The sequence below is a fragment of the Sorex araneus genome, chromosome X (assembly GCF_027595985.1).
Source record: "Sorex araneus isolate mSorAra2 chromosome X, mSorAra2.pri, whole genome shotgun sequence".
NCBI classification, from domain to species: domain Eukaryota; kingdom Metazoa; phylum Chordata; class Mammalia; order Eulipotyphla; family Soricidae; genus Sorex; species Sorex araneus.
The window spans coordinates 250,766,522-250,790,558 of NC_073313.1; the positions used below are offsets into that span (position 1 = coordinate 250,766,522).

At 59.4% G+C, this 24,037-nt stretch overlaps 1 protein-coding gene across 1 annotated transcript in view; it reads right to left on the reverse strand.

Annotated features, from left to right (window-relative positions):
* Nucleotides 1-24,037, reverse strand: part of TNS1 (tensin 1) — a 241,668-nt gene that overhangs the window by 37,329 nt on the left and 180,302 nt on the right. Inside the window, 2 exon segments of the mRNA XM_055123162.1 lie at nucleotides 12,068-12,782; nucleotides 12,784-13,688. Of these exon segments, the coding sequence (XP_054979137.1) occupies nucleotides 12,068-12,782; nucleotides 12,784-13,688 (1,620 nt within the window).

The window sequence follows — 24,037 nt, forward strand, 5'->3', positions numbered from 1 at the left end:
CCAAGCTGGTCCGGGCTCCGGGCGGAACAGCCAGCAGAGGGCCTGAAGTCATTCAGGCGCCACATCTGCTTTGGGGCAGCTCCCTTCCATCCCACGGCCCCCCGGCGCTGCGAGCCTCACCCCCCACACACACACCCCTCCCCGCCCTGTCTTCCCACAGCTGGGCCGAGGCCCGGAAGCCATGTCCTCATGGAGCTGGCTCCGGGATCCTAGAAAACTCACAGTCCCGGCTTCCAGAGGTCCAGACCGAACCCCAGGCCAGATTCCGCCTCCACCGGCCTCCACCCCTGCTCTCCAAGGCCAGACACCTGGGCCCCAGGCCCCTGACCACGCCAGTCTCCCGCCAGCACACTTGAGGACACGGCCCACTAACACACACACACACACACACACACACACTCACACATCCACTCACACATGTGCACACGGTCAGGAGCACTCTACTTGGCCCTCGGCTTGTGCCCCGGGCAGCCTGCGGTTCTTTCCTGAGAATGACTCATCGTCTGGCCCCAGCAGGGGGTCTACATGCCCCTGGGAGCCCACCCTCCCACCTGGCACAGTCACAGAGGGTGCTACGGGGAGCAGAAAGCCTGCTGACTGGCCACGAAGGGCAGGCTACTGGCTGCCGAGTCAGGGCCCGGCCACACACCTATGTGCACACACACACGCACACACACACACACACACACACACGCACAGTCACATGTGTGCATGCACATCTGCTCTTGCACACGGAGCTTATCTGCTCTCCCATAACTCGGGATCCCATGAGCACCAGGGCTGAAGAAACATTTTTCCAAAGACTGGTGGAGTCTTGAAGCACCACTCGACTTCTTCAGAGGCTGCCTGTCTACGACTCCAGGAGGGGAAGGGCAGGGTCTTCTCCAATCAGCCTGCAGCCCCCCACCCGTACATGCACACACCCCTTACTTAGCTCGGGGGATCAGAAAGGGGGCCAAGGTGAGGACCAGGGGCTGCCGTGCTAAGCGCCAGCCTGGATGGGCTTAAGGGCGTGACTCTCAAGGGTAGCAATGCTGGGCTCCCAGCCTCCCCTCCCCTGCCCCAATGCCTGGGGGGTCCCCAGTCCTCTGCCCCACTCTCCCAACTGCTGCCACCAAGCTCCTGGCCCCCAAGCTTCCCGGGCAGCTGGGCCCGGAGCTGCTGCTGGCTTCATTCCTGGCAGAGACATTAGACAAAGACATAGACATTGATTTTCTAATAATAATTGTGACCAAGGCAGCCCATTCAGGAAACGCTCTTGGGGTTTGGAACTAAGTCCAGCTCCAAGGTTAAAAGAAATGCATTAAGGGCTGGTCTGAGATCCGGCTCCCCCACCCTGGCTGCCTCTTCCTGGCCGATCCCTGTGTCTCTGTAAGGGGTGGACACTTTCCCTATGGGGACAGGGGGGTGGGGGGAGGGACTCCCATGGTTACCCCCAAAACGTGGGCGTTTCGCCCCCAAGCCCTGAACTGCCCAGACGGGCAGCCAATGTTGTCCCCATCTGCCCAGATGCACCTCCAAGTGCCTAAAGGTGGGGACCGCACCACCACCCCCCCCCACACACAAAGCCAAAGCCGGACGGCTAACGGGCTTCCCATACGGGGAGGGTGGGGGGCCCCAGAACGGGGTGGTGGGAACCCCTCAGAGCAACCCCATGGCCTCTCCCTCACCCCGAGGGTCGAGGGCCGGGCGTGGGAACACGCTCCAGTCTGACGGGCTGGGGTGGGGGGCACATGGTGGCCGGGAAGAGCAAGAGTGCTGCAGGGCGGGCAGGGACCCCCCACCCCCGCGTTTCACTCCCTCCCCCGCGGGGACCCCTCCGCTCCAGGGGTCTGCCAGGGCCTCTCACATTCTTGAGACACAGAGTCTCACTGTTGTCCCCCTTGGCAGGCCCGGAGCTGCCCCGAGTGCCGGGACGGGCCTCGTCCCCCTCCGCCCCACCCCCAGCATCTCTCTATGGCAGGGGGGCTCGGCATGGCCGAGGAGAGAAAAGAGCCCCATTGTTCCCCGGCCAGGCCGAGCCGCTCCCAGGGTGCGAACACCCCGCCAGCACGACCCAGGGACGGACCCGTGCACAAAACAGGCCGGGTCCCCCCACGGCCTGCCTCCTCGCCCTCCCCACCCCACCACCCCCCCGCCACCCCCGTCTCGGGCTCTCAGTCACTCCTCCAGCTTCTGGATCTGTGTGTGCTGCTCCCTCCACACACACGCACATGGGCACACGCACGCACACACGTGCGAGCACGAAGCCTACACTGGGCAGGAGGCTAGAGTGGCCCCCAGGACCCCAACAGCCAGCCCCCACCCCCTGGCCCTGGCCAGGGACTGTGTGAGGAGAGAGGAGGAAAGGGGCAGACGGGGAGGCCCCAAAGCTCTGCGGGGTGACATGTGGTGGGCTCGGGGCTGCAGCTCACGCACCGTCGCACTGCACCACCCTGAGGACAGCAGTGCCCATGGTCCAGGGTCAGAGCACTGGAGAGGGAGCATTTCTGGGGAGTGCTCATCTTCTAGGACAGAACTGTGCTTGAAGAACAGCTGGTTCACTCACACACACTCGCACACAAACATGCACACGCAAACACATAAACAGGCACACACATATATGGGTACACGCACCTGTGTATACAGCACACATTCACATGTATGGTAATGCACACACACGCACACCTGCATGCCAGTTACAGGTATATGCGTGTGTCCACCACAGTGTACGCATGTATGCATGAATGTACACCCATGTGCATCCTACACATGTACATATGAACACACATGTAAACATATGCACACACATGTATATGCAATCACACGGTACACATTTGCGCTCACTCAAGCCCACCGTATAACTCTGCATGGCTATACCCCCCCCACACTGCCGTGCCCCAGCCCTGAGTCCCCCACCCGAGGACAGATGCCACAGGCCCCCTCCTCAGCCCGCAGACTGGCCGCTTCCACCCCGCAGAGCCCGTCTTCTCTCCAGCCTTCCGATCTCCGAAAGAGCCGACGGTCAGCTCCAGGTGTCCGAGTGCGTGCCGGGGCTCCGGAAGCCAGGGGGTCCGGGGGGCCACCTGCTGGGCCAGGGCACCAGGAAGCCACACGGCACTATACTAGCAGATCTAAGGCAAGCCATGCCAGCTCCCCTCAGGACGGCCCGCCCCCAGACCCGCCCCCCGACACTGCCTCCCTCCAGGGGCGAGAGAAGGCGGGAAGGAGGATCCAGGGGGAGGGCCTTCTTCGGGGGCTCTGTCTCCCCATTACCAAGGACTGGGAGCCTCCTGGATATGGCGGAGGGTGTCAGCCATGGAAGCTGCACCCCAAGGTAGGGGCTGCTCGTCAAGGCTGGGTCAAGTTTCCTCCTTCCCGGGGGGTAGAGGCAAGGAACTGGGGCTCTGGGTCACAAGCCCACGGATGTGGGGACATGGCCAGCTCCCCGCACATTGCACTCTGGGAGCCGTCAGGCCGACCCCTGGGGGGGGGGACCAGGGCTCCCCATTCTCAGACTGGGGGAACCTGAGCTCTGAACCGGTGGAGATTCTTCTGGGGCCTCGGAGGTGGGGCAGACAAAGAGCCAGGGCTGCTGGGATGAGGCTGGAGGGGTGCTCTGCTCCCCCCAAGGGGGGGTGCTGTTCTCCAGAGCAGACAGAGGGGCGGGGGCAGGAGGGACCCCGTTTTGGCCCCAGCTGTGCCCTAGCTGGGCACTCCCGGGGGTCTGAGCCGACAGACCTTAGCCAGGCAGACCCAGGGGGGCCAAAGCGAACGCACAAGAGGCCTGAGTCCACGCATAAGTGGGAGCACCTGCCAGTGCAGAAAAGGAGGGAGGCCAGGAGGGAGGGCGGGAGGAGGGGGCCAGGAGGGAGGGGGACGGGGAGGAAAGGAATCAGGGTGGGAAAATCTGAGTTGGGATGAGGTGGGATGCCAAGGAAGGAAGGGGAAGGAGAAAAGAGGCCAAGTGAAGCTGGAGGGAGGGAAGGAAGGAGAGAGGGAGGGCCAAGTCGGGGGAGGGGAAGAGGAACTGGGAGCTGAAACGGGGGGCTCTACGGTGCGGGTGTTGGGGTACCAGAGAGGGACCAACCCGAGAGGGAGGAAGCTCGGTGGAGAGGCGGGCGCCGGAAGCTGACCCGCTGCCTCATTTCCTGCAGCTTGGCATTGTAGGCTGCCCACCCCACCCGGCCCAGGGGAGCAGGCAGGGGAGCGGGCGGGAGGAGAAGGCGCCAAACCCACACAGCGCGTGGAAGGGGACACACACAGCGAACGCAAGGGGCAGGCATCCAAGACAGACAAAACAGAAACAAAGAGAAAAACGGAGATTAGCTGGGCTGCTGCAGTCCCCGAGGGGGCCCGCACCAGAGCAGGCTGGGCGGAGTCGGCCAAGAGGGGCCCCCAGCCCCCCTCCCCGACCCCCGCTCCGCCACCTGCAGCAGCAGGCAGGACCCAGGCTCACCCCTCGCTCAGCCCACCCGCCTCTCACCTCGGTCCTAGACGTGGCTGCACCCCCCCAACACACACCTTCCACCCACCACCGCTGCCACCGCCACCATGGTGGCCTCAGAGCTTTCCGCTGAGATGCCCTTCCCCGGGGCCCCTGTGCCTCTTTTTTCACTCCCTCCTGCCCACGCTGAGAAACCTCGGACAGAGAACCTAGCTCCCAAGCCTGGAGGCTTTGGGTTCGATCCCCAGTAGCAAACAAACAAGACCCCTTAACGAGAGCCTGCCCATGTGGCTGGAGAGCCACGACAGAGGGTAGGGGGTCCCCCGAGCACCGCCAGGAGTAATTCCCGAGTGCAGAGCCAGGAGCGACCCCTGAGCATCTCGGTGTGGTCCCTAAACCAGGAAAACAACGACAGAAACAGAAAGAGTGTGCCTGCCCCCCGCCCCAAACAACCTGACTTTAATCGCCCCCCGACTTCACGCCACTGTACTCACCCTTTGCTGGCTTCCGGGGGCCTGACCCTGTGGGCTTTCCTCTAGGCGGCCAACTGGGCCCGTCATCCTCATTTTTTTTTTCTTTTTGGGTCACACCCGGCAATGCCCAGGGGTTACTCCTGGCTCTGCACTCAGGAATTACCCCTGGAGGTGCTCAGGGGACCCTATGGGATGCTGGGAATTGAACCTGGGTCAACCGCATGCAAGGCAAATGCCCTCCCTGCGGTGCTATTGCTCCAGCCCCATCATCCCCATTTCTGAGCCAGCCCCACCTCCCAGCTCCACCCCTGCACACGTGGGGCCTGATCCCAGTACTCTCATCAGCACCAGCACCTCCCTGTCTCCATGGCAGCCACAGGTGGACTCCGCCCACTTTGCCACACTCCCCCCACCCCCAGCTCACACACCCCTTCCCAAATTCCTGACTTGTAGATCCAACCGTCTGAGTGTCCCATGAGCATTCCAGGCCCACACGGCCCACATCACCCTGCTGACACTCTATCCCCGTGTCTGGATGGGCACCAGAGACAAAGAGTTTCATGTCTGGGGACTTTTCTCTGAACTGTCCCAGCTCCAGTCTGTCGGGGAGCCTTCGTGGCAGCCCCAGCCAATACACCTATAGCCTGAGCTCCTGTATCCTCCTCATCAACAGCCCCCCGTCCAGTCTCTCTCCCTGCCTCCCTGCCACATGGATCCTCCTAGAACAAGTCATACACTTTCCCTCTTCTGCCAAATCCTCCCTAAGGATTAGGGCACATCTGCAGAGTAGAATGCCAATGTGCTTAGACTCGCCTCCAAAGTGGACGGGCCATAATTCACCGTGTTCCCAGGCATGCTTTCTACCCTCTACCTGCCACTCTCTGCCCTGCCACCTCAGGGCCTTTGCACATGCAACACCTTCTACCAGAGTCCCTCCCAGGCAGGGAAGTCATCCTAAGGCACATGCTCCCCCACCTCTCATGCAATCTTCACGACTTTCCTTTCCCACCTGACATGCTCCACAGTGTAAGCCCCCAAAGCTGGAAGCCAGGGTCCCCCCAGGTCAGCAGACTCCTTTATTCTTACATCATGATGAGGTCTCACCTCTGGGTTGAACCTGAATAAGCCAGCAGGGCTCAGAAGCCCGTCTCATCTTTCCTTCCCAGAGATCTGACTCTGTCTCCTCCCTTCACTTCCCTCCACACTCAAGCTCTCTTCGCTCTTCTCTAAAACCATTCTCAAGCCCCTTATCACTGTCACGGTCACTGTCATCCTGTTGCTCATATATTTGCTCCAGCGGGTACCAGTAACGTCTCCATTGTGAGCCTGTTGTTACTGTTTTTGGCATATCCAGAACACACCATGGGGATCTTGCCAGGCTCTGCCATGCAGGCGGGATACTCTCGGTAGCTTGCCAAGCGTTCCGAGAGGGGCGGAGGAATTGAACCCGGGTCGGCTGCGTGCATGGCAAACACCCTACCTGCTGTGCTATCGCTCTAGCCCCTTATATTTACAACATTTTAAAGATTCTCTTTCAACTGTTGGAGCTGGAGCGACAGTACAGCCAGGAAGGTGCTTGCCTTGCATGCAGCAGACTCAGGGTTGGTTCCCCAGCACCCCAGGTGGTTCCCAGAGCCCTGCCAGGAGTGATCTCTGAGTGCAGAGCCAGGCGCTCCACCCTGAGGACTACTGGATATGGCCCCCTCCTCTCCCTTCCCCCAAAAAAACCCAAAAATTAAATAACTACTTGGGATGCATTAAAATAAATAGAAGTCCCCAACTGTGAAAAATAACCATGTTCTAAGCATGGCGTCATGGGTCCCTTAGTTGAGTCTGTTGCCACCATACCATGACAAGCCACAGAACCACTTAATCCTTCTCTGTCCTCTTCCCCAGGGCCTTTCCTCCCCGACCCCCCTCTCCAAGAAACCCTTTCCTGCCTTGATTCCTAGGGGGATGCCCTGTGCCCACCCCTGCCCTGAATACCCCTCCCCGGTCCCCTGCAAGGCCTTCTTCACTCCGTGGTCATTTTATCCTGAGCTCTTTGCTCCCCGTACCCTCTGACATGGAGATCTTGATCAGGCCCAGAGCCTCCACCATAACCCTTGTGAAGTGTCCAGACCCCACTGCTCTGTCTCTTCTTTCAAGCTCCAACTTTAGATGGTCACCCACCTCCCAGGCGCCTCTGTCTTACACCAACGCTGCTCTTGCTCCTAACTACTGACCCGTGCGTGGAACCATTCTGCTATTTCTGTTCCTAGATTGTCATTGTTTTGGTTGCTTATTTGTTTGGAGGTCACATCTGACAGTGCTCAGGGCGTACTCTTGGCTCTGTGCTCAGTAATCACTTTGGGCAGGGTTCAAGGACAACAGGCAGGCCCATGTTGGCGATCAAACCAGAGCTGGTCACATCCAAGGCAAGAATCCCTCTGGGTCACAACCAGCGATGCTCAGGGGTTCCTCCTGGCTCTGCACTCAGGAATTACTCCTGGCTAGTGCTTGGAGGACCTAGTGGGACGCTGGGGATTGAACCTGGGTTGATCACGTGCAAGGCAAATAGCCTGCCTGCTATACTACCGCTCCAGCCCTCCCTCTGCCTCATCCAAATTATCTTTGATATCCTCCTCTCCCTGGCTTACCCACTAAATTCAGTTTAAAGATGTCTTAGTTCTTACTGCCACAGCATCCACCTCTTTTTGCTTTTTCTGCTATGGTCCTCAGCTTCATCCAGACGCCCCTCACCTAGGTTATCCAGCAAACGTCCACATCTCCTGATTCAAAGCTGTTCCCGTTTTGCACTGTGCCCTCCCAGATCCACTGGCTCTGTCTTCCTAACCTCCATCTCTGACGGAGCCAGGCTCTCCTATCAGACACCTTGCCCCCAGGTGAGACTCGGGCTCCTGACCATGGTACTTCTGACACCAACCAAAAGTAGACTGCAGGCGCCCTCTCTGGACTCCCACTCGCAGTTCATCACGCTCTTCATTAACTTTGCTCTTCAGACTTTCCTCTGCTTTTCACCCTTCACTATGAACCCTCTCTTGCCAAAGAGCCGGAGCTCTTTCGAAACCCCACCCAACCTCCGAGGCTCAGTTCCTGGCTGATCTCTAGCTACCAGTGACTTCTCCTCTCTCTTCGCTCCTTACAGAACCATTTCCCTGTATCCCTTCACAAAGGGCTTCAAGGGAAAGCGCCAGTTCATCTCCCCCTTACTAAGTTCCCCTGTAGGATAAGATTCACCTCTAGTTCCAACATGCCCTGAAATCTCTACCACAGGAGACATGTGAGACCAGCCTAGACCCAGAAAGAGGATCAGAAGATAACTTGACTGGGCCCAGCCCACTCCAACTCTTATTTCTTTTCTTGCCCTACTGCATCAGCTCCGACATCTAATACAACCCTCCAGGATCACGGTGATAACAGGCGTCTCTGCCTCATCCCTGGTGCAATGGGATTACGTCTCACGTTTCACCGGGTAAAGGAGATGCACGGTGCAGATTTCTGGTCCCTCCCCTTCGTCATGCTAAGAAGACTACCCAGAGATCTCTGCACCGAAAACAGTGCTGAGACATAAGGAATGGTTGTATCAAAGTGGAATGAACCACGGGGAGAGGACAGAGGTAGGGAGGACACCTGAGGAGAAATCAGGCCAGTTTGTGGTGAAGAAGGGATGCTCCTTCCCATCTGCGCCTTCCTGGTGAACCATACTGACACTTCAGTTCGTTCAGCATCTCTTATTTATTTATTTACTTATTTTTGCTTTTATGGTTGGACTGGAGCCATAGCACAGTGGGTAGGACCTTTTCCTTGCACACGGCCTACCGGGGTTCGATTCCTCCAGGTCTCTCGAAGAACCTGGCAAGCTACCGAGAGTATCCTGCCCCGCACGATAGAGCCTGACAAGCTCCCCGTGGCATATTCGATATGCCAAAAACAGTAACAACAAGTCTCACAATGGAGATGTTACTGGTGCCCGCTCGAGCAAGTCGATGAACAACGGGACGACAGTGCTACAGTGCTTGCTTTCTGGTTCACCTCCGGCAATGCACAGGAGTTAACTGCTGCTTTGCACTCAGGAATTACTCCTGGCGGTGCTTGGGGGACCCTATGGGATGCTAGGGATCGAACCCGGGTCAGCCACATGCAAGGCAAACGCCCTCCCCACTATGCTGTCGCTCCAGCCCCCTCATTCAGCATCTTACACGTGGATGCGGAATGCACAGAGAGGGGGAGGAATGGAAGTCTATCCTCTCTGTCCAAAGTCGGATGTCTCTGCTCACCCGCGGCTCTGTCTCATGAGCACTGCAGTCAGGAACCCGCCTGCAGGGCTCCTGGGGAGAGTGCACTCGAGACTTGCTGGTGTAAGAACTGTGACAGGAAACCATACGACTCTTCCTCTCTGAACCTCATCCCTTCTCCCGACCCAGCTTCTCGTGGTGGGTGGGGGAGGGCTAGCTGGGCTTAGAGGGAGAGACACTGTGTCAACACTATCCACCCCCCGCCCCCCACCCCAAGACTTTGGGGCAGCAAGAGGACATTGCTCTTAGCAAGTCCAAGAGGTCACCCACTCTAAGATGAACTTCCTTTTCTCCCGGGTCATGCTGGTAGCCTCTCTTGAGCAAACTCAGAGGCCTGGACATGGGGCTGGTTGGGGGTCGGGGGGGATGGGGTAGGAGGGAGGGCAGTGTTCTATGCAGGAGACGAAATTCATCCTGCCCCCATTCCCATGGACCTCACTCAGCTCGATCACTCAGCAAAAAGTGTCCCTATTCTTCAGGCTGCCATCCCAACTCCTACCACCCAGAGAGGGGCCCATAGCCAGGGGGATTGCCCCATAGCTGGAAGCCTGCTTCACGAGCGGAGGGGAGAAGGCAGCTGGAATAGAGAAGGGATCACTAAGAAAATGATGGCTGGAGGAACCAGTCGGGATGGGAGATGCATGCCAAAAGTAGATAATGGACCAAACATGATGACCTCTCAGTGTCTGTGCTGCAAGCAATAATGCCCAAAAGGAGAGAGAGTATGGGGAATATTGTCTGCCATGGAGGCAGGGGGAGGGTGGGAAAGGGGGGGTATACCCGGGATATTGGTGGTGGGGAATGTGCACGGGTGGAGGGATGGGTGTTTGATCATTGTGAGACTGTAACCCAAACATGAAAGCTTGTAACTATCTCACGGTGAGTCAATAAAAAAAAATTTTTTAAAAAAAGAGGGGCCCATTTTGCCTGTCTCTTTCCCAAATCTGGGAAGGGGAAAAAAAGAAAAACCCACTGACAAAGAGGCCCAGAGTCCCCATCTCTGAAAGGAGAGTGGCAGCCTGGATTCTGGGGCCGGGCACAGTGGCTCATGTTGGATTTCTGACTCTCGAGCGAAAGCTGCTCCGAGCGGCCTGATCCCGCAGGGAAATGAAACGCCACCCGTCAGGCCTGTGGTGCAAAAGTTTCCGTGACGGGCCCGTTTCCAGGCACCCAGGCCCACACGCCCGGGGCGGGGGGCCCTTCCCCGCCTGCAGCTGCCTTGGTGACTCTGCTTCCCCTAAATCTAGGGGAAGGGCAGCATGAGACTGAGCCGGGGGGCCTGGCAGAGGTTCCCGCTGCCCCCTAGGGCCAGTCCTAGGGTTCAGCCCCACCGCAGAACCTGCCCAGAGGGGGTCCCACTCAGTTCTGCTGACCTCAAGGCAGAAGCCTGGCGGGGGTGGCAGGAAGCGTCATGTCCTAAGGCCCCGACTCCCTCAGTTCTTGCCTTCAGCCCCCCAGCAAGTATTTCTGCTCACTCGCTCTCTCTCCCCTCTTCCTTTCTCCCTCCCTTCCTCCCTCCTTCCTCTATCTCTCCCTCTCTCTCCCTCCCTCCTTCCTTCCCTCCTTCCTTCCCCCTTCCTTCCTTCTTTCCTTCCTTCCTTCCTCACTCCCTTCCTCCCTCCCTCCCTCCCTTCCTTCCTTCCTTCCTTCCTTCCTTCCTTCCTTCCTTCCTTTGTTCCTGATTCCCTTCTTTCCTTCCTTCCTTCCTTCCTTCCTTCCTTCCTTCCTTCCTTCCTTCCTTCCTTCCCTCCTTCCTTCCTTCGTTCCTGATTCCCTTCTTTCCTTCCTTCCTTCCTTCCTTCCTTCCTTCCTTCCTTCCTTCCTTCCTCACTACCTTCCTTCCTTCCTTCCCCTTCCTTCCCCCTCCTTCCCCTCCTTCCTTCCTTCCTTCCTTCCTTCCTTCCTTCCTTCCTTCCTTCCTTCCTTCCTTCCTTCCTCACTCCCTTCTTTCCTTCCTTCCTCACTCCCTTCTTTCCTTCCTTCCTCACTTCCTTCCTTCCTTCCTTCCTCACTTCCTTCCTTCCTTCCTTCCTTTCCTCCATCTCTCCCTCCTTCCTTCCCTGCCTCCCTCCCCCCTCACTCTCTCTCCCTCTCTCTCCCCCATCTCTCCCTCTCTCCCTCCCTCCTTCCCTCCCTTCCTCTATCACTCTCCCTCTCTCCCTCCCTCTCCCTCTCTCTCTCTCCCTCTCCCTCCCCCCTCCTCTCCTCAGAAAGACAGGCCCACTTCTAAAGTGAAGTGGACATTCGTCCCCCACTTCTGCTTCCCCCAGGACTCACGGGGCAGCTGGCTGAGACCGAGGGGGTCAGTGTCCCGCGAGCAGAGACAGAATCTGGAAGCCCCACCAGGCTGAACTGAGGAGCACTCGGCCCATCACACAAACCAACAGTGCCCGGGAGCCACCATGCCCCCCGACACCCCCCCTACACACACACACACCTTGTTGCTAGCTCTGGGCGGGGCTCAAGGAGAGATCCTGGTCAAGAGCTGCCCCCCTACAGTCCTCTCCTGCCCCCACACTCCGCCCAGAACCAAGTCTCCAAGCGGGCGCCCCACGGTCAGGCCTTCTCTCTGCTGTACGGAAAACCAATCTTTGCTGCAGCCGCCACGCCACCACCTCAAGGAAGCCCTTCCAGATTGCCTGAGTCTTGCTTCCCCAGAACTTTTGGAGCCCTGGCGGGGGACGGATGTGTTCGCCCACACTGCTCTCTGCCAGAGTGGCCCGTCTGGGCACTGACTCCTTCTCTTAGGCGGGAGGCTCGGGACTGAAATGACACTGGCCTGATGGATCTCCGTGCCTGTGTAACGCCTAATGGGGGCAGCAGTGGGCGAGCCTGTGACTCCCAGAGGAGCGGGTGCCCCGGGGTCTTACCTGCCACCCGGTGCGCCACCAGCCCCTCCAGGTTCAGCGGCTCCTCCTCTGGCGTCCGCGAGGGGTCTGCGGGCATCTCCTTGGGTGGGAGCTGAGGCTGAGCGCCGAGGCCAGGGAGAGAGGTGGGGGGCTGCTGCGGCCCTGGGGGGCCCTGGGCAGCGGGGAAGTAGGCTGCCGCCGCCGCCGGAGACGCTGGCCCCTTGGGCCGGAAGCTCTGGCCGGGCCCCGCGGCAGCCGGCTGGTAATCATAGGGGGAGTAAGGCTGGCCCAGCAGCGGGGTGGACTCCAGAAAGGCCCGAGCGGCCGGCTCTGAGCTCCCCGGGGACCGGCTGGTGGGGATGTAGCCGGACCGGGACTGGGTCAGCGGGTGGGAGGAGCCGGAGAGGGCCCCCGGCCAGGCCCCCGGCAGGCTCTGGGACTTGTGCAGGGGTGCGGCAGCCGAGGCGGTGGGCTCCAGATCCAGCATCAGCATGTTGAGGGTCTCGATGGACTGTTCGATCTCCTGCCGCGAGGCTGCCCTGGGGAACTCGGGGAGGCCCGAGACCGGGGGCGTCTCTGCCGAGGGCTGGGGGCTGGGCCTGCTGGACGCGACCCCTTCCAGGTGGGCTCGGTGGTCCTGCTGGCGAGGGGGCGGGCGCGGCTGCTGCTGCTGCTGCTGTTGCTGCTGCTGCCAGGAATTCAGGCCCCTTTGCACGGCCTCCCGGCTGCTCCCCCCCACGCGTGGGGGCCGGGGGCAGCTGAGGCTCGGTTTCCGGGAAGGACTGAGAGCGGAACATCCCGCTGCTGGGGTCCTGGCCATAGTGGGGGGTGGCCCCTGGCTGTGGCCAGGCGGGGCGGTGGCCCCCCTCCCACTGGTAGCCCCCGGCTAAGCCCTCCTGCGCGGAGTAGGAGGGCCGCACGGGGGCCAGGTGAGCGGGCAGCACCCGGCCGGCCGGCTCGTAGGGGTAGCCCCCGCCGTTGACCATGGCCTCCGCCGCCGGGTAGTGCTTGTCCAGGCCATTGGTGAGCGGGGACAGGGCAGCCTCCAGGTAGCCGCCCTCGCTGAGGGTGGCCACGCCGTCCAGGGAGGACAGCGTGCCCAGGCTGCCCGCGCTCTGCCCGTCCTGGTGGGGCAGCTCGTCGTCAAGGATGTCCGTCTCCCGCTCGGGGGTGGCCAAGGCGCCCCCGTTGACGTGGACCTGGGCCGGGACCACGTGGCGGCCGGTGGGCGGGGCGGCGGCGTTGTTGGCGGCGGCGGCGGGGGCGGCCCCCGCGGGCCGTGCGCGGAGGTGCTGATGCTGATGCTGCTGCTGCCGCGCCTGGTACATGGCGCCCTGCTTCTCCCGCTCCAGGCCGAAGCCGCTGAGCAGCCGGTCCAGCTCGCGCTTCTCCTCGGGGCTCAGGGACACGGGCGCTCCCGTGGGCGTGGGCCCCGGCTCATCGGTCTTGTCGGTCTTGGTGGACGCGGTGGAGTTGCCCGAGTCGCTGCTCACCGAGAGGGTGTGCTCCACGTGGTTGGGGGTGGCCGACAGGGCGGGCCGCGGGGCACCGCCAGCCCCGGTGCTGCCGGGCAGCGAGTCCTTCTTCTTCACCTTGGCGTACAGGCTCCCGTCCAGCGGCCCCTGGGTGTGTCCCACCACCTCTGCAGGGGGGCGGGGAGGAGAGAGAGAGAGCAAGGCTCAGGGGGAGGCAGGGACAGCTCTCTCGGGAAAGGGCGCTAAGAGCTGCCTTGCCTGGACCACCCGACTCCCCAGCCCACCGTCCCAAGACAGAAGGGCGCAGGAAGCGGGAGGACCTTGGGCCTGGGGCAGAGCCCTTCCCTCCCAAGCTCCAGGGAGCGACTGAGGCTGTCCTGGGGGCCGGGCCCGGCCTGCTTCCATTCCTCTTGCTTCCCAAGGACTTCGAAGCACTGGGTCAGGACGGGGTCCCATGACCAAGGGGACACCCAAGGAGACATGCTTTCCTTATGAACGTGGGGGGGGGGGGCATGCGTGTCCTAACAAGGGGCTTCAGAGTGGGACAACCTGGATCAAGAGCAACAGAGCAGGGACTGTCACGGGGGTGACGGGTTTTATCATCAGATGTGTTTGCAGAGGTGAAGATTATCTTGCTCATCGAAGAGTAGAAGAGTGCACAGTAACCACAATGGCCGAAAGGGGGTGCGGGGGGGGGGAAAGAGAGAGAGAGAGAGAGAGAGAGAGAGAAAGAGAGGGAGAGAAAGAAAGAGAGAAGAGAGAAAGAGAGAAAGAGAAAGAGAAAGAAAAAAGAAAGAGAGAGAAGGAGAGAGAGAGAACGAGAAAGAGAGAGAGAAAGAGAAAGAAAAAGAGAGAAAGAGAGAGAAAGAGAGAGGAGAGAGAGAAAGAAAGAGAGAAAGAGAGGGAGAGAAAGAAAGAGAGAAAAGGAGAGAGAGAGAAAGAGAGAGAAGGAGAGAAAGAGAGAAAGAAAGAGAAAAGGAGAGAAAGAGAGAGAAAGAGAGAGAGAGAGAGAGAGAGAGAGAGAGAGAGAGAGAGAGAGAGGGAAGTGCCTGCCATAGAGGCGGCTGCAGGTGGGGTGGGGGGAATTGGGGACACTGGGAAACATACCCTGGTGGAGGGAGGGGTGTTGGAACACTGTATGACTGAAACCGAATCAAGAACAGCTTTGTAAGGGTCTATCTCACAATGATTCAATTAAAAAAAAAAAAAGGAGGGGGGAAGATGTGTACATTGCCTTTACAATTTGATTTTTAAAAAAAGGAATTAAAAATCTACAAGTTCCATACACATATGTTTGAAGCATCAGAAACACCACTGAAGGGTCAGCGTTGTTTGAAATGCTGCTGAGAATAGGCCGTCCCTTTGCAGATATATTTACAGGGACTTCTAATTCTCCGTCAAATGTGGTGCCCATACGCAGCTGTGGCTCATTGGAAACACTCATTTTAAATCTTTTTTGAAAACAGTACCAAAAAAAAAAAATCTGATGAGAGTAATCAGGGATTGGTGTCCCCTGGGTCATTTTCATCTGCGGATTGCTCTGGGATCCATGAGCCAGACTTTCTCTGGAAGGAAAAAGTGAGCGCCGGGTGGCGCAGAGCCAAAGGGTTGACTCAGGGACCAGGCGCTTACCCCGCCCAGGGAACTCCGTGATTTCACACCCTGTACAGTGGACACCGCGGACACCGCAGCAGACACATGCACGGCCACCCCAGGCGGAGCCCCCAGTGGTCAGGAGGAGAAAGCCCCCTCACTCACACAGCACAAACACCGGCAGCCTGGACGCTCACTGGCACAGTGAAAAACCAGGCAGAGAGACACCCCCCTGCCCCCACCCCCAGAGCAGCCGGCCGACACCCAGAGGTGCACACCCGCCCAGCTGCTAGCTGGGAGCCTGCTCAGAAAGCTTGGGTGTGGACACAAATATGCAAGACCCAATAAAAACAGTGTAGAGGCACGTGGCCAACGCCTTCCCTGCACGGCTCTCATCCTGGGTCTGGGAGCACTGTGCCCCTGCCCCTTTGAAAGGTGGGGAGACAGCCTGGTGAGGTGAGTCTGAAGGCTGAGTGTACCCGACTCATGCCTGGGAGTGATCCCGAGCACAGAGCTGGGAGTAGCCCCTGAGTTCTGCTGGGTGTGACCCACAAGCCAAAATAATTGTAATAATAATAATAATAATGATAATAATAATAATAAAAGATGTTGAATCAAAGGGACTGGGGATATGGCTCAACAGCAGCGGCATGTCAAGGAGACATGGGACCTAGGTTTGCTCCCCAGCATTGCAAAAATTAATATATAAAAGGAAACAGAGATGGAGAAGCTAAGGATTGGGAAGAAGTCATTCATTTGCAGACTTTTGTTGTTGTTGTTTTGGGGCCACACCCAGCAATGCTCCGGGGTCACTCCTGGCTCTGTGCTCAGGAATCACTCCTGGTGGTGCTTGGGGGACCATATGGGATGCCGGGGATCTAGCCCAGGTCGTCTGCGTACAAGGCAAACACTCTCCCCGTTGTGCTAGCCCCTATTTGCAGCTGTAGCACCTGACAAAGCTAGGGTTTTACATGAGAGCTTCTTTTGAAAAAGTTTAAGTAAGAGATAATAGAATTAGGGCCAGAGAGATAGTACAGCGGGGACAGCCTCTGCCTTGGAAGCAGCTGAGCCAGGGACACCGGTTAGGGTTCCCCCGTCCTACCAAGAGTGATTCCCAACTTGAACATTGTATGAAGGAAACACAAGCATGAAAATGTGTAAATCTGTTACTGTACCCTCATGGTGACTCACTAATTAATAAAAAAATAAAAGTAAAATTTTTTAAAAAGCATGAAATAGAAAAAAAAAAAAAAGAGTGATTCCCGAGCACAGAGCCAGGCGTAAACCCCGAGTATCAGGTGGTGTGACTCAAAAGCCAATAACAACAGCAACGAAAAGAACAAAATTAAACTAATGCAGACTGGAGGGATAGGGCAATGGGTAGGGTGCTTGCCTTGCATGTGGCTGACCTACATCGATCCCCAGCACCCCCTATGGTCACTAAGCCCACCAGGAATAACCCCTGAGTCAGGAGCAAGCCCTGAGCACAAACAGGTATGGCCCCCAGAAACACACACACACACACATTAACAATAATAATGGTAATAGTAATACACCAAACTAATTAAAAATCAGAACTCAATCTGAGCTTCAGAGAGCACACAAATTTTTTTATTATTCTATTATTTACTATCATCTCTCATCCCCCTGCCCCTGTCACACAAGAAGTAGATGCATGAGACAACAATACCCCCTGAAAAAGACTTAATTTTTTTTTTTTTTGCTTTTGGGTCACACCCGACAAATGCTCAGGGGTTACTCCTAGCTCTGCACTCAGGAATTACTCCTGGCGGTGCTCAGGGGACCATATGGGATGCCGGGGATTGAACCCAAGTCGGTCACATGCAAGGCAAACACGCTACCCACTGCACTATCGCTCCAGCCCCAAAAGACTTAAATTTAAAGCCACAAACATTTCAGAAAATACAGGGCCTGCCAGGCGCTGGGTCAGCCCTCAGGCCAGAAGGGGCAACCCCTAAAAATAAACACACACACACACACACACACAGAAGCCCGTGGCCCAAAAATAAAAACAAGTAATGAGACAACCACAAAACAGGTCCACACACACACACACACACACACACACACACACACACACACACACACACACACACACACACACACTGCCCAAGCAGACCCAACGGCATCACCGAGAGCCAGCACAAAGGCCACTTCCACACACGCACCCAGGGCCCACTGCCCCGCTCGGGTCTCTCTGGGCCCCTGAGATCTCAGTGGGGCTGCACGACCCACTGGGGATGGCCGAGATGCCCCCTGGAAGAACAAGCTCCAGCCCCGTCTGAGCCTCCCGCCCAGCCCCTATGCCGGGTCCAGCTCACACGCACGCACGGCTGCTCCCCCAACTGGCCCGTCCTTGTTCCCACAGCCACCCCCCCATCCCCCCACCCCCGCCCCATCCCTCCAAAGAACAGGGCTTCTCCCTCTGCTAGAAAGACACGCCCAGGGGCTGTTTCCGGAGGAGAACAGGGTACGGGCGGACGACGGGAGTCTCTCCTCCCCTTGGAGCAGAGGTTCCCCTGGAGACAGGCCCCCTCAGAGCAGCGGGAATGTGAAGGATGCTCCCCCTGTCCCCAGGCTGGGGTGTGTGTATGCGTGTGTGTGTGTGTGTGTGTGTGTGTGTGTGTGTGTGTGTGTGTGTCGGGGGCACAGGCCCTTCCGGGCCCCACTCTCTGCAGCCCAAACCATGAGTGAGATGCTGGGGTGTCCCTCCCTTCCCAAGCCAGAGGTCCCCTCTATTCTTGAACACCCTCCCCTCACCAGCCCTCTCCCCACTCCAAGCTGGTCTGAGGCAAAGGCTGGAGTGTCCAGTGTTCCTGTCCCCTCTAGAGTCAAGAGCCGTGAGAAGCAGTAGATGGACACATCGGCCTGGCTCCAAGGTCAGAGGCCCCGGGTTCTAGACTGGACATGGGGTGGTAGGGGCTGAGGGGGGCGGAGCCAAGGCAGCCACACCCGGTGTCCCCGTGTGCCTTTTCCTCTTAACCCGGAGCGTGAAAGAAGAGCTTCTGGCGAGCGAGCCCCGGAGGGGTCCCTGGAGGCCCAGGGTGGCCGTTGGCACGGGAAGGATTCCCGTTACCTGCACCCCGGGCCCTTCCGGACCAGCCACTGTTTGCAGCAGGAACATCAGAACAGTGGCAGAACAATAACCGCAGGGGTGTAACTTGTGTCGTGGAGTCAAGCTGGCCTGACCCCGGTGGCAATGTCTGCGCTGTCCCCAAAGGCGGGGCCCGAGGCCTGGCTGGCCAGCTGCTCCAGCTGCCCTGCACCTTCCGGGCTTCTGGGATTTTTTTTTTTTTGTATCAAGGGGAAAAACTGAGGCCAGCCTGGCTCCGCCCAGCCATGCCCGGCCAACGGGAGGATTTGCAGAAAGCCCCGAGCCGTGGGATGCGTGTCTGGTGGCGCTGCCCGTGAACACGGCCTCGCTCGCCCTTCTCCCCACCCGCAGACCTATCTGCCAGACCGCCGGCCAGAAGGCAACGTGGGCTCCGACCCCGGCTAGGGCGGGAAGGTCAACAGAGAAGTGGGCCGAGCCAGGAGAGAAGGTGGGGCAGGAGAGGCCTCCCGGAGGGGTGAGGGCAGTGACTCAAGGGCTTTGAAGCTGAGAAGACCAGGCCTGTCGGGGGGGGGGGTCCCCACAGGCTTCCCAGGAGACCCTCGGATATGACCGGCTGGAGTCAAAACGGTCTCAGAGAGGGAGTAGTGCTCCCAGGAGGAGCAGGGAGGGAAGGAGTGCAGAGGGAAGGTTCAGGGAGGGGAGGAGAAGGAAGGGAAGGGGAAGGAGGGAAGAGAAGGGGTGTGTGTGGGCGGGGAGAAGGGACAGACGGGTTGGAGGGCAGAGAAGGGAGAAAGGATGGTGAGGAGAAGGGAGGAAAGGGAAAGGGAGGGGAGGGGAGGGAATGGCAAAGGAAGGGGAGGGTAAGAGAGGGAGTGAGGGAGAAGAGAAGGGAGGAGAGGGAAGGATGGGCAAGGGGAGGGAGGAAAGGGAGGGGAGAAGGGAAGGGAGGGGAGGGGGCTGCAGGAACTGTGGCGGCTGGGCTCTGGGACCAGCATGGGGATGACGGGAGGGGACTTCGGGGAACAGGGGGTCACGGTGCCCACACCCCAATCCTGTCTCGGGGGCCCGTCCTCTCCCTGGTCTGTAGGAAAGCCACGGCCCCCCGAGGCCCCCCTCGCCTTGTCTGACAATGGCTCCCGGCCCTTCCCAGCAGCTGCTCCAGGCCGCCCCCCCCCGCACCCCCACGCCCAATGGGCGCACCAAGGGCCGTGTCCAGATGTGCTCGTCATACTTCTGGAAAGCTCCAAGGAAAATCCCCAGCTGACTCGAACACGAACCAACCCCCCTAGGCCCTCCAGGAAACTGGGCAGAGCGCGGGTGCTAGCAGGCCAGCGCGCGGCCAGGGAAGGAGCTGAGTCCCCCACCCACCTCCCAGAGGCACCAGGGGGGCTGCGGGTGGGGGCTCTCTGAGCTGGTGAAGATCATGGCCAGGCATTGTTACCCAGGCCTCCTGTCTCTTCTGGTTTTTTTTTTTTTCTTTTTGGATCACACCCGGCGAGATGCTCAGGGGTTCCTCCTGGCTCTGCACTCAGGAATTACTCCTGGCAGTGCTCAGGGGACCCTATGGGATGCCGGGGATTGAACTCAGATCGGCTGCGTGCAAGGCAAATGCCCTCCCCGCTGTACTGTTGCTCCAGCCCCTACCCAGATCTTTTCTGGGGTTCTCCCCTCACTCCACTCGAGACTTTCCTTCATAGCCTCTGGGGTGGGGTCGGGACCAGCACATTAACTGTTTGTGCGGGGGGAGGGGGTACACTCCGGCCGAGGGTGTCTAGAGTAAGTCTGATCCCAGGGGTGGGGTCGGCACTTCGAGGTCTGGGGTTAAGGACCCCGCTCTTCTCTCACTCAGGTCAAGCTGTGGGGGAGTGCGGGGGGCCACTGTGTCCTCCCCATGTGGACAGAGTGTCCGAACCACGAGAAATAAGGGGGGGACATAGAGAGAGAGAGAGAGAGAGAGAGCTCCCCCTAGGAGATGACCCGGAGGCCTGTCTGCAAGGGTGGATGATTTATGCCGGTTTTTAGGAAGGGCCCTTCCTGCTAAGAAGTCCTCTGGGGGCACGTCCAGCAGGAAAAAAAAAACAATTCATTATGAGACATTACCCACAACAACGGCGATGACCAGCCAGCCCCGAGCAGGGAAATCGAGGCGGGGCCAATAGGAAGCCACTCCAGGAAGCCCACCAGGACCTACGCCTCCCCCATCCCCAGTCCCGGGCACCCCAAATGGGCTCAGGAGTGGGTCGTCCAAGGTCACGTGTGTGGGAGGAGACCTGGGAGGAGGGGGGAGGGGCAGGAGAGAGTGTGGTCCAGGCTCCCTTACCAGTGCTCTCAGCCAGCGGGGAGGAAGACGTGCTGGGGGGGGGCGGCGTGCAGGGGCTGCCTTTGGGGTAGGGTCACTCTTTGGGGTCCAGGTACCAGAGCGATGATAGGGATGATTCTGAAGAGGAGCCAGGAGGCGATGCGCTGGCCACACTGACCACTCGGTCAGGGCCCTCTAGTGGCCCCGTTGGCCACCTAGTGGGGCCAGAGCCTGTCACCAGGTAGGCGTGAATGCAGCCTGCGGATCTGCTGCGTCCCCCACCCCATGTCTCCCCGCTCTGTGTCTACCTACAGGCTCCACCCACAGTGTGAAGTGTGACCCCAAACAAGCCCGGCCCTCCAGAGACCCCTCGGCTCCACTGCCCACCTGCCCCGAGGCCCCCCAGGGCACACCCAGCTCTTCTCTTTATGCTTTTTTGTTTGTTTGTTTCAGGGAGCCACACCTGGCGATGCTCAGGGGTTCCTCCTGGCTCTGCATCAGGAATTACTCCTGGCAGGGCTCTGGGGGCCATAAGGGATGCCAGGGATCAAACCCAGGTCGGCTGCATGCAGGGCAAGCGCCCTCCCTGCTGCACCATCTCTCCAGCCCTTCTCTGTCTCTGGGCTATGCCGTCTCCTCCCCCAGGGCCTGCAGCTCTCAGCATCCCTGAGAATCTCTGCCCCTCCCTGCTCCCCAGACCACCTCTGGGAAAGCCCCCCGGAACCTTCTCCCTGCCTAGCCCTGAGCCCTCGGAGTCAGCTCAGCTGGCCATCACTGCCCCTGTGAGGTGTGCCCGAGAGCGCACACCTGTGCTCAGCTGTGTGAGCCCCCTGAGGAAAGGCCTCTCTCTCTCTCTCTCTCTCCCCGCCCCCAGCACCAGCTCCCAGACGGGCACCGCTAACTGGTCTCTCGAGCAGCCGTGAGCCCCGCACAGGGGCACAGGCTGGCCCACACAGATTGCATTCCCGGGCACACACGCATTTTTTGCATGACCTCAGCTCATCCAGGATGCTGGAGAGGGGGCTTGCCAGCCCCCAGAACACTCTTCTCCCACGACAGCCCAAAGATACGGAAGATCGAGGGTTGGCTCGACAGCACAGCGGGGAGGGCGTTTGCCTTGCACGCAGCTGACCCAGGTTCAATTCCCAGCATCCCATAGGGTCCTCCATGCACATCCAGGAGTAATTCCTGAGTGCAGAGCCAGGAGTAACCCCTGTGCATCACCGGGTGTGACCCAAAATGCAAAAAGGAAAGAAAAAAGATGTGGACGATCAGGCATCCACAGTGGACCCCAAGCTTCAGTCCGGGGGCAGGGGCGGGGGCGGGAAGAGACACACTCACTCCAGCCAATATTGTGAGACTTACACCCGTGGTCTCCAACCATCACAGGTGCAGAAAAGCTGACAGCCACCAGCTCTACAGTCTCGGTTTAACTGCGGGCTACGGTCAGGTCCACAGGACAGACGCCCGCCCGAGGTATCCCAAGGCTGAGGAGGGGGCCAGAGCGGCGGCACAGCAGGTAGAGGGCATTTGCCTTGCACGCAGCTGACCAGGCTCGAATGCCAGCCCCCTAGGGTCCCGTCCCCAAGCCCACTAGGAGTGAGCCCTGGGCAGTGAGCCAGGAGCAAGCCCTGAGCACAGCTGGGTGTGGCTCAAAAAGAAAAAAAAAAGCAAACCAAAACAGAAAAAATTTTAAAAAGTTGAGGAACGCGGGTCTGCATGCTTGGTAGCACAGGCGAGGCACAGAGAGGGGCCGTCTCTGTAAACTGGCGGAGCCAAAGCTGACCCTGCGGTCCTCCCCGCCCCTGGCCACCAGACTCCCCAGCAACACCTCCGACGGGCCAGCACCATGATTTCAGACACCGCAGAGGGCGTCCATGAGGCTCTGAGAACCACACCTCTAACAACCAAGGCGCCCCTTCCAGGTCTCCCCGTCTGGGGTCTGCAGAGAGTGCCCGCTCCTTGCAGGAGAGAGGAGAGGGGAGCGAGGGAGCCCAGGAAGGAGCCAGCTCAGTGTGACAGGAGGGAGGGTTGAGGACAACGGAGAGGCTGGTGGAGAACCTGGGCAGCCGGGTTCAAACACCAGCAGAGGGTCCCGAGAGAGGGTGTCTGCGACCATCCTGGCGCCCAGCCAGGCCAAGGGTCCTGTCCACTGCCCTGTATCCAGCCCAGCCTGTAGAGTTTGCCCAGTGGTAAGGGGCTTCCTCGGGGGGCTCTGAAGATGGGCTGAGAAAAGCCACCACCCGCCTCTGGATTGAATTGACGCCGTGCTGGAGAGACATGTTGAGCAGAAGGCAGGGGACGGCCCACCCAAGCAACAGGCTCCCAGCGGGAGGTGCCCCCGCCCCCCCCCGGCACCCCCAGACACGCAGGGGCTGGCGGGCGCAGACGCAGCAGACACACCTGCCCATCCTCTGACTTCCCGGTGCAAACCCAGAGCAGAGAAAAGATGTGTCCCAAGGGAGCCGCCTACCCACCCGTCCCTAAAGGGACCTCACGTCACCTCCAAACTCTGCCTCTGCAGACGAGAGAGAGAGAGAGAGAGAGAGAGAGAGAGAGAGAGAGAGAGAGAGACAGAGACAGAGACAGAGACAGAGACAGAGACAGAGACAGAGAGACACAGAGAGACAGAGACAGAGACAGACAGAGACAGAGACAGAGACAGAGAGACACACAGAGGGAGAGAGGTGACCATGCACAGGCCACCTCACCCAGGGGCGCCTCCACCACTGTGATGCTAGTAAGTGAAAGACCCCCCAGGTCCCCCATGTGTCACCGGGACTGGGGCCTGGGGTGGCCTGAGCATGGGAGGGGGTCTTGAGCCTGAGATAGAAATCAGAGCTGCACCCCCCTCCCCAAACACACACAACACACACACACACACACACACACACACACACACACACACACACACACACACACACACACACACTGCTGCTCCTTCCTCCTGGACCCTGGACCCCCATTTCCCACCGCAAGACAGACATCAGCTGAGCCGAAGGATCTCTAAACACCGGTGGTCTTTGGGGAGCGGAAGGGCCTGTGAGGGTGGGCCCCCCCGTCAACGCCCCCCCCCCCGCCTCCATCATCTTACAAGACAGGAAACTCAACAGGCTCAGGGGACCTCCAGCCCCCTCCCCGCAGCCCTGGGGCACCCAGCGAAGCAGTCAGGGGGAGAGGGATGGAGAAGTCAAACTTCCGGCGGGCGGCCTCCCAGTTCAGTGAAGCTCAGTGCTCTTCTCCCCCCGGTGGGCTTCACGAGAGACAGGGAGAGACAGGGGTGCTGGGGTCAGGGCCACTCTGGCTGCAGACCCACAAGCTCCCAGGACACCCCAGGCTGTGGCCGGGGGGCCCTCTCCCGCTGTCCTCTTCCTGGGGTTCCAGCAAAAAGTCAGCCGCGGGGAGCAGGGACAGTGACCTTTAGGGCAGACCCCAGGGAGCAGAGAGCAGCGCCTGCCAGGGTCAGGCCAGCAGCCCACGCCAGCCTGCTGACCAAATGCGCGCTGGCCAGGCCAGGCTCCCGGCTCCTGCCACCGCCACCGGGCACC